The 16,375-nt window shown below is 44.8% G+C and overlaps 1 protein-coding gene across 1 annotated transcript in view; it reads right to left on the bottom strand.

The window, feature by feature from the left end:
• LOC109762455 (F-box protein At3g07870-like) overlaps positions 1-12,387 on the bottom strand; it is a 62,754-nt gene extending 50,367 nt beyond the window's left edge. Inside the window, exon 1 of the mRNA XM_020321317.2 lies at positions 11,353-12,387. Within this exon, the coding sequence (XP_020176906.2) occupies positions 11,353-12,387 (1,035 nt within the window). The remainder of the gene's footprint in view (positions 1-11,352) is intronic.
• Between the last annotated feature and the right edge of the window lie 3,988 nt (positions 12,388-16,375).

Here is a 16,375-nt window from a genome sequence, read left to right as displayed (position 1 = left end):
TGTAGAGGGATAAACTCATGCAATATGATATAAATCCCATCTTGTTATCCTCGATGGCAACAATACAATACGTGCCTTGCTGCCCCTGCTGTCACTGGGAAAGGACACCGCAAGATTGAACCCAAAGCTAAGCACTTCTCCCATTGCAAGAAAGATCAATCTAGTAGGCCAAACCAAACTGATAATTCGAAGAGACTTGCAAAGATAACCAATCATACATAAAATAATTCAGAGAAGATTCAAATATTGTTCATAGATAAACTTGATCATAAACCCACAATTCATCGGTCTCAACAAACACACCGCAAAAGAAGATTACATCGAATAGATCTCCACGAGAATCATGGAGCACTTTGTATTGAGATCCAAAGAGAGAGAAGAAGCCGTCTAGCTAATTACTATGGACCCGAAGGTCTGAGGTAAACTACTCACACATCATCGGAGAGGCTATGGTGTTGATGTAGAAGCCCTCTGTGATTGATGCCCCCTCCGACAGAGTGCCGGAAAAGGCCCCAAGATGGGATCTCACGGGTACAGAAGGTTGCGGCGGTGGAATTAGGTTTTGGCTCCGTATCTGGTAGTTTGGGGGTACGTAGGTATATATAGGAGGAAGAAGTATGTCGGTGGAGCAACGTGGGCCCCACGAGGGTGGAGGGCGCGCCCAGGGGGGTAGGCGCGCCCCCCTACCTCGTGCCTTCCTGGTAGCTTTCTTGACGTAGGGTCCAACTCCTCTGGATCACGTTCGTTCCAAAAATCACGTTCCCGAAGGTTTCATTCCGTTTGGACTCCGTTTGATATTCTTTTTCTGCGAAATTCTGAAATTGGCAAAAAACAGCAATTCTGGGCTAGGCCTCCACTTAATAGGTTAGTCCTAAAAATAATATAAAAGTTTATAATAAAGCCCAATAATGTCCAAAACAGAATATAATATAGAATGGAACAATCAAAATTTATAGATACGTTGGAGACGTATCAGTGTCCAGGGTCACCGGTGTGGTGACACTGCTCATCGCGCACACCATGGGAAGAGCGCGCTGTGGTCGCCGGGGTTGGCGTCTTGGAGGTCGCTGCGCCGCCCGTAGGGGGTACAGCGACGTCCCTAGAGGGCCCCGCGCCGCCTGCTGGGGGGCCAGCCCCGTCCTTGGACCTGGCGGCGTGCGGCTCGTCGTCTGGCGCACGAACGACACCGCTCGCCAGGCTCTGACCGCCGGGGCGATGCTGGTGCTCGCGGGCCGCGGCTCGGGTTCTGTCCGCGACCGGCCCGCTGCTCGCCCGCACTGGCGCGGGCCGCTCGGCTCCCGACGTGCCGATCGCTGTGATCGTCTTCTTCTTTGGAGCCCTGGCAATGAAGAACTGCTAGGCTAACTACTAGACCGGATTCTCACAATTGCGCCCCCTACCTGGCGCGCCAAAGATGTCGGTATGAAACGACACCTATGGGATCACAAGAATCCCTACTACGGTTGCCGGGGCGCAGGGTTGTGACAAGAGCAGGATTAATAGTCAGCACAAGGATCATTTACCCAGGTTCGTGCCGCGAGGATGCGTAAAACCCTAGTCCTGCTTTGGTGGATGTATTGAGTGTTCTTGAGCTCTCGAACTAGCTACGGTGGTTGTGTAGTTCAAAAGAGCCGAATCCCTCTTCAGTACGCCATGGGTCTCCTTTTATAGTCGAAAGGGGTTGCCACAGTGGCACACAGGAGGTGGAAAGGCCTACAGTGCTGCGAGCTTATCGCTCGTGTTACAGGACAAGATGCATTTAATGCGTAGCTTAGGTGTCCCTTAGCTTTATTTCGGACGGGAACGAGGCCCGTCCCCTCCGTTGCCGCCTCGCCTTGCTTCGACACGCGCCCAGGCCAGCGGTGCATGCGGCGCCATGTAGGCAGGCAGGCAGCTGAGGTGGCGCGGTGGTAGGCTCTTGACGAAGATCTGCATGCCACCACGTAGGTGCTTGCTGAGTTGGCTTGGAAGCCGCTCGTTGTCACGCAGGTGCCTGCCCAGCTGGTTGGGCTGGCAGCTGCATGCGGGTGATGGTGGAGACTTGACTGGTGCGGGCCTGGAAGTGGCCCTGCTGGCGTCGTCGGCAAGGGTCTTGCCAGGGGGGCCGGCAAGGATCTTGCCGGGGGTCTTGTGGCTTTCCTCGGCAAGGATTTCGCCGAGGATCGTTGTCCTCCAATCCTCATCTGATCTTGAATATTCCTTGTCTTCACAAAGTCTGCATGTCACCATGGAGGTGCCTCCCGAGCCCTGGCCCATCGTGGTTGATGGTGTTGGAAACTGTGGGCTCAAGGGTGGCGTGCTCCGCTGGTGTGGGCGAGCTGCCCCGGCAAGGGTCTTGCTGGGGCCACTGAGGCCACCCCGGCATGGGTCTTGCTGGGGGAACCTGCTCCGTCCCTCTGCTTCTTTGTGTTCTTGGCCTTGGCATTGTCTTGGGCTTCGGCTTCTCTCCGGCTCCCCTCCTCTGCCCTACTTAGTGTGGCCGTGGCGCGCGGCTCCGACTGCCTGTGCACAAGTAAAGGGTACAAAGGTGTGCCCCAACTTTTGTAGACCGACAGCCAACTTGTCACAGTTTGAGAGTTTCCCTTTTTTCGTTGATCCATTTTGATCAAAATGTTTTATCTATTCAACTGTGCGTTCAAATCCTGAACCATATTCACCATTACATTTCTTGCATCGAGATCTTCTAAACTACATCACTTGTTAACATGTTTCGGTGAACTTTTTTACGAAAAAAACTAGGGAAAACCGGAAAAAAAAACGGAAGCGGAAGCATGGTTTTTTAATACTTTTTTTCTTTTTCGAGAAGCACAGCTCTGCTTCTCGCGGAAGCAAATACATGCCTCCGCGAGAAGCAGCACAGATATATTTTTTCCTTTTCGAAAAGCACAACTGTACTTCTCGAAACTAAATATGTGCCTCCATGAAAGCAAATTTGTGCTTCTTATGGTAGCACATTGATAGCCTGCAAGTGCACAGGGTTTAGTTCTGGCCTTTTCGAAGTAAAAGTATCGATACCACAGAGAGCACATGAATCAATCTTTCTGTTCTTGAATGGTTCAAATATTATGCCTAAAAGTTGTGAGTAAACCAAAGCAGTAGCAATGTGATGGAAATGGTGTAGCAAACATAAAAGTAAATATTGCAATGAGATTAACTAGTGAGAGCTGCAAATGAGTCTTTAAATCAACTAGAACATGATTGGCGCGCGTTGTTGCGCCCGTCTATTTCTTTGATACAGTGATAGTAATTTTTACGAATATATGGAAGAATTGAATTCTTGTTTTCAATGAAAGAACTTCTGAACCATCATGTACGCAAACCAAATATTAATCATTTTATGTAGCTATCATCTTCCATGTTTCCATATCATATTGGCCATCCTCTTAGTTCAATTTCTACCAAATTTTTTCTACCATCTCATAAATTGGATCATTAAATCTACAACTTAAGCATTTTACGACCATGGATGTGCAAAAAGGTGACCGTAAAAGGAAACTGAAGCCAAATGTTATTCCATGAAACTGATTACTATACTAATCTGGATAAAGCTTCTCAACAAACACGTCAGAATAATATAATAGTTTAACATCCTTACATAATCCTATTTACCGTAGCAATGTAAATTATAACAGTAATACAGTTAGAGGATGAAGTATCTGATGCGACTAAGCAACAGGTGGGTTAATAAATGGCGTGTGGAAAGCTGCAATTCTCTTAGTGGATGGATGAGCTCTTTCAACCATTAATGCATTTGATACTCATGATGCTCGCACCCTGTATATATTTGTATATGAAAATAGATTGGTGTAAGTACGACATATATAGAACCAAAATGCAAAGTGGCCTTTCTGTTCAGATCAATACAAATGAAATTTAGTATAAAAAACAGTCCATCTTACTGCAAATACTATTTGGTGAGCTATGTGTCCCCACTCGATGAAGTACATTACAAACTTAACTATATAAAATCTATGCAAAGTTGAGTGTACATTATTCTTACCAAGAAAACAACTACTAAATCAATGGCACCTTTAGTTGATTTAGTGCACGTACAGAGATCACTAACACTTAAGTCGCAGTAGCATTAGTTTCTCATCAAATCTGATGAACAAGAAGATGAACATATCTGAGGACTAAACTGGACTAAACTAAAGATGCAACATAAAGGGTAGTATTATGATAATTTTTTACACATCCAGATAAGATGTGGCGATGCCCTATGTTCATGAAATATCGCTGTAGTAGGTTCCAAAGAAGTAAAGTATATACAGTAGGATGACCCATTTGGCAAGAATTCCTAGAAAATGTAAGAGCTCTTTATTCTAAAATATAATGTGAGGAAAAGATATTTCTAGAAATGAAAAAACCATACAATTTGATCAAGCATTCTTCGAAACACCTTAATAATCAAGGAAATGTTTATTCCAAACACTAATTTAAGAAGAAAGTAATGACACCTAGAAATTATTTATTCCAAATCACAGTGCTAATAATTGGGCATATCATTACTGTAGACATTTTTCTATATGTATATGGTTATGCTGACCTAATATTGAGATTTCATATGCTAGTACAATTTTTTCCAACTATATATAACATAATTATTTACACGATACGGAGTAAGTGGATATGTTTTCCTGCTATAGCCTCTCAGATCTAACCATTTGAAATAGAAAATGCTCACCTTAATTCGCATGAAAGCCAATACAAATGTTTTTCAATAGAAGAAACATTCCTTCAATTAGTGCTCAAACAGATCATATTGTAGATCTAACCATATAGTCCAGCATAAAAGTTAACTTCTACAAGAATAACGACCATGTGTTAGTAGTACTAAAGTCAAAATTAGTTTCAATCCTTCGTACTTACGAATCCTCGTCTCCAATTAAATTGATTGTCATGTCATGTTTTTCATTGATCCATAAATCCGGCCAAGCTTTCTAATTTTCGTTGATCTCCTATTAAATTGATTGTCATGTTATGTTTTTCATCGATGCATAAATCTGGCCAAGCTTTCTAATTTTCATTGTTACCCAAATCAATCCTAGCCCAAAATCCACAGGCTAAATCACATGAGCGGCCTAGCTGAAATCCAACAAACGCAATCCATACTAAGATCCAACAGTAAACAGAACAACAACAAGATGAAGTAAGCAAGAAGAACTGTGGCAGTAGTAGGCTAGGAGAAGCAAAGCAACATATCACAACCGTAAACAACATTTTTCTCATTAGAACCTGCATTATTTTCTGGTGACATCTCGTGATCAGTTTCAACTAATTCACCCCCGTGATCAGGAGAAGTCAAAGGCTCAGAAAGAAGTGAAATTTCTTCACGAAGAAGAGCGCCTGCATTAGGATTAAGTTGGGCAAAAGGAAAGATTGTTTCATCAAATACAACATCGCGAGAAATATATATTCGTCCTGTTGAGACATCTAGGCACTTTTAGCCTTTATGAAGATTACTATATCCAATGAAAACACATTGAGTGGACCGAAAATCAAGTTTGTGGCGATTATAGGGACGAAGATTGGGATAACATGCACACCCAAATATTTTTTAGAGATGTGTAATCTGGTTTTTGATGAAACAGGCGCTCTAAAGGAGTTGAATTTCCAATGACTTTGCTAAGAAGATGATTGTAAGATATATGGCAGCAATAGAAGCCTCGTCCCAATATTTGAGAGGCATAGAAGCATGAGCAAGTAGAGACGATCCTATTTCGACAATGTGACGGTGTTTGCGTTCTGCAGAACCATTTTGCTGATGTGCATGTGGGCAAGATACATGATGTTCAATGCCTACACTGCGAAAGAATGAGTTGAGTTTCTCATACTCACCTCCCCAATCACTTTGGACTGCAAGGATTTTTCTATCAAAGTGACGTTCAACAAGTTTTTGAAATTCTTGAAAGATAGCAAAAACTTCAGATTTGTGTTTAAGCAAATATATCCAAGTGAACTTGCTATAATCATCAATGAAGCTAACATAATTTTTTTTTTCTTCCAAAAGAATCTCTTGCATGACCCAATACATCACTGAATATAAGTTCTATAGGAGCATGAGAAACACTAGTTGACCTAGGATAAGGAAGTTGATGACTCTTGACACATTGACAAGCCTCACAAACAGACTCTGTATTTTCTCTACCTGATAATGGAAGATTGTCTTTATTAACTACTTGCTCAACTATAATAGACAATGGATGACCTAATCTTTGATGCCATCTTGCCAATGAGGGCTTGACGACGGAGTGGACTTGGCGACGACGCTTTTGACAAAAGGCTCCGGATGTGATGGGGTAGAGACCTCCAATGCATCTACCATGATGGAGGAGCTCCCTCGTTGCTCGATCCTTAATGAGAAAATATTCAGGATGAGTCCCAAAGAAAACATTATTATCGTAAGTTAAATGAGACATGGAGGCAAGATTTTTATTTGCTTGTGGGACATGAAGCACATCGTCAGTTGGTTGATTCTCATCTTGTCTCACGGTCCCTCTTGGCAGCACATTGGTCCTCGGTGCCATTGAGTGTGCAACTTATGGAGTGTCTTTTGTTTGATGATTTTTGGCACCCCACGGTATGTAATAAGACATGCTCAAAATGTTCTTGTGCATCGTGGTGCTGAAGGGAGGCCCTGGACAACGCAAAGGCAAGATGAGGCGAGACTAGGCTGGGACGGTAACCGCCGTATACATTCCAACGTCGGTCATCGTCTGACGATTGAGTAGACGGCATGAAAATTGGGTTGTCCAATACTCAAGCTTGTTGTCGGAATCATAACAATAATAGTGTCATTAAAACTGTCCGGCGTCGCTGCCCCTGCAAGAAACTCTCTAACCCCGGCATACATAATCTCTCACCAGCGACCAGTGCTGCTGATAGAACAACACGGGGAGCCCATCCGGCCCTGGAGCTTTTGTCGGTCCCATCTGGAAGAGTGTGGTCTTATCATTGATCACATCTCTTCTCTTCTCTCATGTGCTATCTAAAAAGAATCTATAATTCCCCATTCCGCTCTCCTTTCATTGAGCCTCCCTAGCGTTCAAAGCTGTCAGTTTTGTCTCTTTTAGCGATGGAAGTGGTCGATCGATCTCACTCCTGCGATCGACCCAGCCTAACCATTATCTTATTTTTTTTATTCTTTGCGATTGATCACTGAATACACCCCTTTGATGTCCCCTTATCCCAATCTCTCTCTCTCTCTCTCTCTCTCTCTCTCTCTCTCTCTCTCTCTCTCTCTCTCTCTCTCTCTCACACACACGGCAGGTGCTTACCTAGCGCAGCCGCCGGTTGCTGCCACTCCACCTGCCACTACCACTGTTCTTGAATCCAAGCTTCTCCCGCGGTCCCGCCATCAGCGCTCCTTGCCCGGAAGATCTCCTCCTTGGCACGAGCGATGCTGCGCGCGATATTTCGCTCTGATTCGCGTTCACCCGCGCTCCCGCCGCGACCCTCGTGAGCCGATGTGAGAGCAGCTACGCGGCAAAAGGCCAGACCTTTCAAAAAGAATGGGCATATATTTATCTAATGTGGGCACTGATTGTTGTTTTGCTGGTTAGTTATTCATCAAACAACCGAATAGCTACAATTATTAGTTCATCGCAGTTGAGGTGATCTGCTGCAGATTGTTTACAGCACCTGCCCTGGCCGCTAGCTTCTAGAGGCAATATGCTACCATATCTTCTGATCTGATTACACATGGATTCACAAGCGTATTTTGACCTGCCGTGTTGTCTGATAGTTCCAGTAGATATGGCTTTGTGCAGCTGATACTTGAACTGTACTGAACTTTATCATCCACCGTATCGAGGTTATCTATCTGGACCATGTAGTGTTTTAATTTTTCTAAGGAAAACCTGGATTTCAGGCTAGGCTATTCCCACAACAGTGGCAATACCACTGAGTTACTCAGATCATCATTGTGAGGTCCGTCCAGATATATTCGTCATTAATTGAAATGGATCGTGTGTGCATTTGAAGTTGATGAATCTGTTTTAAATTGATATTTTTCTTCACAAAATTACATTACGCATTACTACTATAAGGTATCTTATCAAATGCTATTTTTTCTCTATGCACTCATCTCCCTTTATTATTCGGCATATCCTATTGCTACTCCTACTTTCAAGCCTATATCCTTCATTTTGAAGTTCATCGGCAACAACCTTGTGTTTTTTCGACCGGTCGCATACAGGAATATGTTATACTCACAGTGAGATAAAGGGGAACTGGGAATACTTTGAAAGCCATCAGGAGTCATGCATCAGGTAAAGGTACCCTTGTCCCATTGCTCTTCAAGATTAATTATTCTGTATTATGTACCATGATGTGTGTTTTTTGTTCGCTATGATATACCTAACTACAAAGGATGTTTGAATTGCTTAGATTAGAGTATTAGTAGTTGTACTGGGAAATTTGCATTGGGAATTATTATTTTGTATAATTGGACAATGAATTAATTGATGTTGGGAAGCTGAAAAGTCAGTTGCACAAGGTAGAAGCATAGAGGTTTTATGATATAACGAGAGGGGTGCAAGAAGAAGAAGAAGAAGAAGAAGAAGAAGAAATATGTATTCACCCGTTGCAACGCATGGGCAATTACCTAGTTTATCTATATCTATACCTACTAATAAAAGGGCTATTGCTTCTTACCCCCTAATTTTCGTCCGTAATTTTGGTTCACCCGACGTTAATTTGTTTTCGTCCGTCGTTGTGCTAATGTGTTTTTCGTCCGTCGGTACCAAGGTTTGGTTTACCGAATGAGGCAATTTTACCGAGGGGGGCTGGTAAACGTGGTTACCACGGTTACCAAGAAATACCGAGAATATTTCGAATGAATTTCATTGTTGAATTTTGAATTCAAATAAGTGAATGAACGAACATTCGAGCCAGAGACCTCTCAAAACAGGAACTAGGTTGCTACCAACACGTCAGAATCAATTCTCATGGCATTAATTAGATCCTACGTACTTTACTATAAATCAAGCGTTTAAATTCAAAAAATTCAAAATTTTGGTATTTTTTGCTCGGCATGGGAATCTACCGAGGGCACGGAAATACGCGGTAATCATGAAAAATCTTGAAATTTTGACCGGTAACCAAAACCTTGGTCGGTACGCCCACTTGGGCCTCAGCCCCGTCCGTCCATCCTCTTGGGCCCCAGTTCAGTCCGTCCATCCTCTTCGTCGTCACAAAAACCCGATAAAAATAACCGAATAAGTAGTCCCACATCGTTCTTTTATATACAATCCCATCAGTTCAAATATGGTCGCGAGTTGAAGACAACAAGCGCCCTGGAAGCCCTCGAAGGAGTTGGTCAGAGAAGGAACTATTGGGAGAGAAACCCAACCTCGACGAGAAGCGTTCGACGCCGCCGCTGAGGTGGAGCACGGCCAATCGAAGGCACTTCCAAAGGAATCCAAGGCTGGACATGGCCGGCAGGGGCAGCTTCCAGCAGAGAAGAGAGAGGAGACCGGGGTTAGAATCTCCAGCCGCCAGCTGCTTCACATCAAGCAACGAGGTGGACGAGCTGCTGCCCGCGTCCATGGTGGGGCTGGTAGGGCCCCCTCGGGGGGAGGGAAGAAAGGAAGGGAGAGGCGCGGAGGAGGAGCTCGCCGGCCGCCTCCCCGAAGGATGGTGTAGGCTCGGGTGGCGGCGTCGCAGATCGATAGAATCAGAAGATTTGGGATAGGTAGGCATGAATATCTTGGGTTAATGGTAGATGGGCCACGCTTTTCCTACGGCTAGGCCGGCTACGCAAGTGCGTTGCTCCTCTCTCTGTGCTAACTTTTTATTTCCTTTTTCCATTTAGAGTTATATAAACAGTGAGTTTGAAAAAGAGTTCTCAAGTCAGGAAAATCCCCAACCCCCCCCCCCCCCCCCCCATTAATTTAAATGTTCTTAATCCAGGAACATATGCTGATGGGATGGGAGCTGAGCCGATAACAAAAAATATGTATAAAACTCAGAGATACTCACAAAATTGCCTCATGCAGATGCGAAAATTAACCACACATTTGAGTATTTTTGTTTATGAAATATGACTACTTTCGTGTCAAAAAGAAAACAAAAACTCAAATGTATAATTTTACCCAGAAAAAATAGGTGCAACCAATCAAAACATCTATCCAAAAAATAAAATTAGGTGCAATCAATCAGAACATGTATGCTCTACATGGAAAAAAAACTACACATTTGTGGTTTTGTTTTCTTTTTCCCACAAACATAGTCATTCGTGTACAATGAGCAAGAAACATCATGTAAAAAAATGAAGACTTGGTAATAGAAAATTAAATAAACTAACAATGAGATCTGAATATTTCAAATAAAAAATCTGAATATCGGGTCACCTAAAAGAATTTTTAGCCTCTTGATATTCATCAATCAATTTTAAATTATTGCTGCAAGATAAGGTTTTAAAATTTAAAATGTTGTTATAAATCTCATGAAATGAGATTTTGCATAGTAAAAATCTCTTATTCTATGCACGAAGGGTACAACTACAAGCTAGAAAATCCATACTAACAGTAGATACTCTATAGCTATCAATCAATGCACCAAACAATGCATGTCTTTGTAACTATGTTTGGCACTACTATACTTGAATTGGGAAAATTAAGCTTTAGTAATATTTCATATTCATGGTTTATGGTATTAGTGCTTCTTCGTCGTGTTGAAATGGCGGGCGTGTACCTGTGTGGGGTCTTGAACCATTTTTATCAAGATCGAGGCATTTTCTTTCTCCCGTTGCAACGCACGGGCATGTTTGCTAGTAATAAATACAAGACTATCAATATATAAGATACAAAATATACGATACAAAATCAATATATACGATACAAAATGTATTCTCTGTCGATATAATGATACTGATTTCGTATTGGTCATTGATAACTTTTGTTTATGAACTTTGTCAAACTATAACAAAATTTTGACCTTCGAAAAATACTACACCTTATATAACTCGATGGAGAGAATATATTTTTCTCACAAATATGAGAAACAGATTCTGGATACTAAATTCATACGAGTCAATGAAATTTCACTCTGTCGGTTGGATGATTGTCATCCCGTCTCACGAGCCCTCTTGGCAGCACGCTGGACATCCATGTCGTTGCGTGGGCAACTTGTAGAGTGTCTTTTTTTGGATGTTTTTTGGCACCCCACCGTATGTAATAAGGAATGCTCAAAGTGTTCCTGCACATCATAGTGCTGAAGGGAGCCCGTGGACTTGGGCTCAAAGGCAAGATGGGGCGAGACTAGGCTGGGACGGTAACCGCCGTACACATTCCAACGCAGGTCATCGCCCAACAATTGAGTAGCCGGCATGAAAAATTGGTTGTCCCGTACACAAGCTTGCTGTGGCTTCTTCTTATTCTTGGTTGTGTCGTACATGTAGAGACGATCGTTCAACCCGTAGCACAACAACCCGTCGGCGTCGTTAAACCAGGCGCCACTCGCCTGGTCATTGCCATATACATCCATGGAAAACGTGTAACGCAATTTCCACATAGGATACCACTCGTGGTCCATGCCGTGGAGCCGTGGACCTAACCGATGCATGATCCGAAAATGAAGTTGATCTCCGACATGCACGACGACACAAAGCCGCCCACGCAGCTCCAAGGTGTGCACCACCGCGCCCTTCCCCTGTGTATGCTTATCCGGGAGGCAGTATGTGCCATGTGTCTCGCTTGCCACGTCAATCACAAGTATCCTGTCGGGCGGCCCCAAGACACGCCCTGAACGTTGCACCACCCAAAACAGCCTGCCGTCCACGAGCACGCGCGGCGACGAGTAGAGGCCATATACTGCGCTGCAGCGGATAAGGTACGGGTGCGGGCGCCACCCGCGGCCGTCGCCTAAGGTACACACGTCCAAGTGGATGACCTCGGGCTCAGCCGTGTAGGAGAACCGGAAAAGCTTGTATTGCTGGGTAGACGGGCTAAACCCCATGGCGTACATGCGCCAGTGGGTGAAGGTCGTGTCAGGCGGCGGCGGGATCTCCAGCTTCTCGCCGGTGACCGGGTTGCACACGAACACGGGAGAATTCTTGGCGCCGCACGCAAGGAGGAGGAAGCCATTGCAGGCGTTGACGAGGTTGTATCCGCTGGCAAGGTGGGGGAGGCGGCACATAGCCTTCCCGGAGGAGGCCATGAAGACAGTCGCCTCGAGGGGTTTGCCCGGAGTGCGGATCTCCGACACGAGCAGGGCCTCTGCGCCGGCCCCGGAGACGACATGCCTGGCCCTGGCGTGGAGGGAGCGGAAGGAGGGGTCGATGACGGCGTGCCGCCAGAGCCTCGACACACAGGAGCAGCGGGCGGCGTCCCTCGTCGGAAGCCTCAGCAGGATCTCCTGCAGAATATCCACCGCGACAGATTCCATCGAAATCGTCTACAACCACCACGCGTCGTCGGATCGCATATAACTGGTCGGTCGATCAACGCAATCCTGAGACCGAATCTGAGTCCTATTCGTTGCTAGTACGTCTCCAGCATCATCATCTCTGTGTTTTCCTATGATGGGTTAGCATACAGCGGTCCAGATTTTATATACTAGTACCAAAATCTAGATTTCTTCCCTTCCTCTCTAGTAGTAGTACTACTGTATTTTTTTTCTATTCTCTTCCCTTTCCTCCAAATGGCAACCAATCTTTGTGCAGGTAAGTTGCATGTCCTTCCCCCGGCAAATAACACATGATTTTTGCCGGCTAATCCATCGTGCAAATTTCCCCCAAGAGAATGGTCTTTTAGATCCCGGGTGTCTAGGCACCCTGTTATCTGCACCATTCATTCAAAATATGATGCATAGAGATTTGTGCCAAGCACTGTAGCAATGGAATCCACTACCAGTTCCGTTGCTTCATTAAGCGCAGGAGTAGAGAAAAAAACAAACTAACCGGGATCTAGTCTAGACCTGCTCCTTCTAGCCTGATTATTTTCTGAAAAAATATATGGAGGTGACATGTTGGCCTGCTAGAATATACAACCTGCGACGGGAGACCCAAGAAAGCTGAAAACAGTGATTCGGCTGAGTGGGTGAACGCACTGTCACTTCAACCATCACCTCCTGCGTGGACCGCTGGTGTTGCTATGCATGTCATCTTGTTGGAAAGAAAGAGTGAGGAGAGAGAGCAAGCTTTGTGCATACATGTGTCACTGCTTTCAAAGAGTGAAGAGGGAAAACGTGAGAAGAGAAAGATTTATATTGCGCATGCATGTGTCAGACTGGTTCCTGCCAGACCTATTCCTGCATGCTACTTCCTCCCCACGTCCCTGTTTGTCTGATTGAAAAATGCCTGGCTAATTATTCAGGTACTGCAAAGCCCTCTGCGGCCTGGACAGTGGTTAGCACGAATTTTATTGTTGCTGGACAGACAAGACTGGAGGGTGCCGGGACACCCCGGAGTCGTCGCACCTTTTCGTTTCCCCCAATTTTGTTTGTGATTTTTTTCCACTTTTATAGGATTTTATTAGAGATTTGTTCTAGATTGCAGGAAGCCATACAGATGCTTCTGATCGGGTTAGGTAGCCCATCTAAAATAGGACAAAAAAGATTCATGCTGATCTTCCAGCGGGCTACTGCTCGGGATGGTCCATGCCACACATTTTTTTGGGTCGCAGGGTGTCTATGAGCAAACGAGTCGTTCGTTCATTTGTACCTTGCCGGGGAATGAGGAAGGCAATATATGAAGATATTTTACCAGCCCTATGTCCACTCACCAGTTTATCAATGCTTATTTGGGTGATCTGCATGACATTGCAGCCCCAGGAAGGAATGTTACTGTCTAGCCTATTTTTAGGCCAACACAATGGCAACGCCCGCCGGCGAGCCTGGCCAAAATAAATGTTGACGCAGCAACTAGAGGTATGCAGAGAAAGGGGGGGGGGGGGGGGGGGGCGGTTGCTGCTCTTTGCCGGGACCATGATGGAAACTTCTTGGGGACATCGGTGCTCAGCTTCGAAGGGATTGGAGATGCTGCAACACTGGAGGCGTTGGCTGTCAGGGAGGCGTTAGCACTCGCTCAGGATTTGAATGAACAAAAGATACATATAGCTTCTGACTGCAAGGTGGTGGTGGACGACATCAAGCATCAGAGTATGACAAGTTACGGAGCGATTATACATGAAATCATAGAGTCTAGTAATACCTTTACTATTTGTAATTTCGTCCATGAATTTAGGAGCTCGAATTTCGAGGCTCACAATCTATCGAAGCATGCTCTTAAGTTAGGGGTGGGTCGCCATGTCTGGTTAGGACACCCCGGAAATCTTTTGTTCTTCCATGTAAACATTGTGACGTCATAATAAGAGCTTCGTGTGATTGTCTCAAAAAAAACCTTGCCGGGGAATGGTTGTTCCTTCGGGGATACTTCCGACAGAGTGTTCACTTGCTATTCGCGTCCGAAAGACAAATAGAACAACATTCGGGTTGGATTCCTCGAGCTCACGGTCCACATGTAAACCGGGTGTGGATGGTGTGTGGCCTCCAAAGTGTCCCGAACTCGGGATTTTGGCGGTGTTGGAGTCTTTCCTCCCCATCAAAGATTTGTTGGGTGCTGGCGAGAGAGTTTTGTCGCGTATCGTCAACTTACTTGTGTGGGCATGGCCATTGCTCGCCATAAGGACCGTTGTGGGCATGGCCATTGCTTGCCATATGCAACTATTGGGATCGAGGCAAGTGGAGGAGACAACATATGACTTTGATTAGGTGGTACATTTCAAGTACCCTGTCTTGAGCTTCAGGGTGAAACCCTAGGTTTGACACTGGTTGGTCATACCTAGCAATGGCAGCATTCTTTGCGTCGTTACCTTGATGAAGGCATTGCTTAGAGTTTGCTCGAACGTCATCTTCAAGGTAAAAACCCACAATCTGACCTTGTTGGTTGGATCCGGTGACGGGGACGGTGCTTGCGCACCGTTCCCTTTTTTCAAGTGTTTCTTTTGGGGCACTTTTCTCATAGTCCTTGTGCTATCAAGAAATGGTTGACGCTGATGGTCATTGTTGTATATCATCAATCATTGTTTTCAATGCTTTGGGTATTTTCCTGTTGGAAATATGCCCTAGAGGCAATAATAAAGTGGTTATTATTATATTTCCTTAATCATGATAAAGGTTAATTATTCATTCTATAATTTTATTGATCAGAAACTTAAATACATGTGTGAATACATAAGCAAATATCAAGTCCCTAGTAAGACTCTACTAGACTAGCTCGTTGATCAAAAGATGGTTAAGGTTTTCTGACCATAGACATGAGTTGCCACTTGATAACGGGATCACATCATTAGGAGAATGATGTGATGGACAAGACCCATCTGTTAGCTTAGCATATGATCATTCAGTTTATTGCTACTGCTTTCTTAATATCAAATACATAATCCTTCAACCATGAGATCATGCAACTCCCGGATACCGGGGGAATACCTTGTGTGCTATCAAACATCACCTCGTAACTGGGTGATCATAAAGGTGCTCTACAGGTATCTCCAAAGGTGTCTGTTGAGTTGGCATGAATCAAGATTGGGATTTGTCGCTCTATATGACGGAGAGGTATCTCTAGGCCCTCCCGGTAATACAACATCACAAGAAGCTTGCAAGCAAAGTGACTAAGGAGTTAGTTACAAGATGATGTATTATGGAACGAGTAATGAAACTTGCTGGTAATGAGATTGAACTAGGTATGGAGATACCGACGATCGTATCTCGGGCAAGTAACATACTGACAGACAAAGGGAATTACGTATGTTGTCATAAAGGTTCGACTGATAAAGATCTTCGTAGAATATGTAGGAAGCAATATGGGCATCCAGGTCGCGCTATTGGTTATTGACTGGAGAAGTGTCTCGGTCATGTATACATCATTCTCGAACCCATAGGGTCCGCACGCTTAACGTTCTTGATAATATAGTATTATATGAGTTATGTTGGTTGGTGACCGAATGTTGTTCAGAGTCCCGGATGAGATCACGGACATGATGAGGAGCTCCGGAATGTCATGGAGGTAAAGATTGATATATAGGATGATAGTATTTGGTTTCCGGAAGGGTTTCGGAATGCAGCAGAGTATATTATTGGATTACCGGATGGAGTTCCGGAAGGCCACGGGAGCTTACTGGGCCAAATGGGCCAACGAGCGAGAGTACACCAGCTCACATGGGGCTGGCGTGCCCCCACCTCATGGCCGCCGACCCTAGGGAAGGAAAAGGAGGGCACCTAAGGCAGGCGCCCTAGTGGCAGCCGCCGCCCCCCTCCTGCCTTCTCCTCCACTCCATCTCCATCTCCACTACTACTAAAAGAGCAAACATAATTTCCTCTAAAACCACCAGGCGTCGTCGGATCGCATATAACTGGTCGGCCAATCAACGCAACC

The sequence above is a fragment of the Aegilops tauschii genome, chromosome 3, assembly GCF_002575655.3.
Source record: "Aegilops tauschii subsp. strangulata cultivar AL8/78 chromosome 3, Aet v6.0, whole genome shotgun sequence".
Lineage (NCBI taxonomy): Eukaryota > Viridiplantae > Streptophyta > Magnoliopsida > Poales > Poaceae > Aegilops > Aegilops tauschii.
Note: the sequence above shows the minus strand (reverse complement) of the source record. Positions and strands in the feature narration are given on the sequence as shown.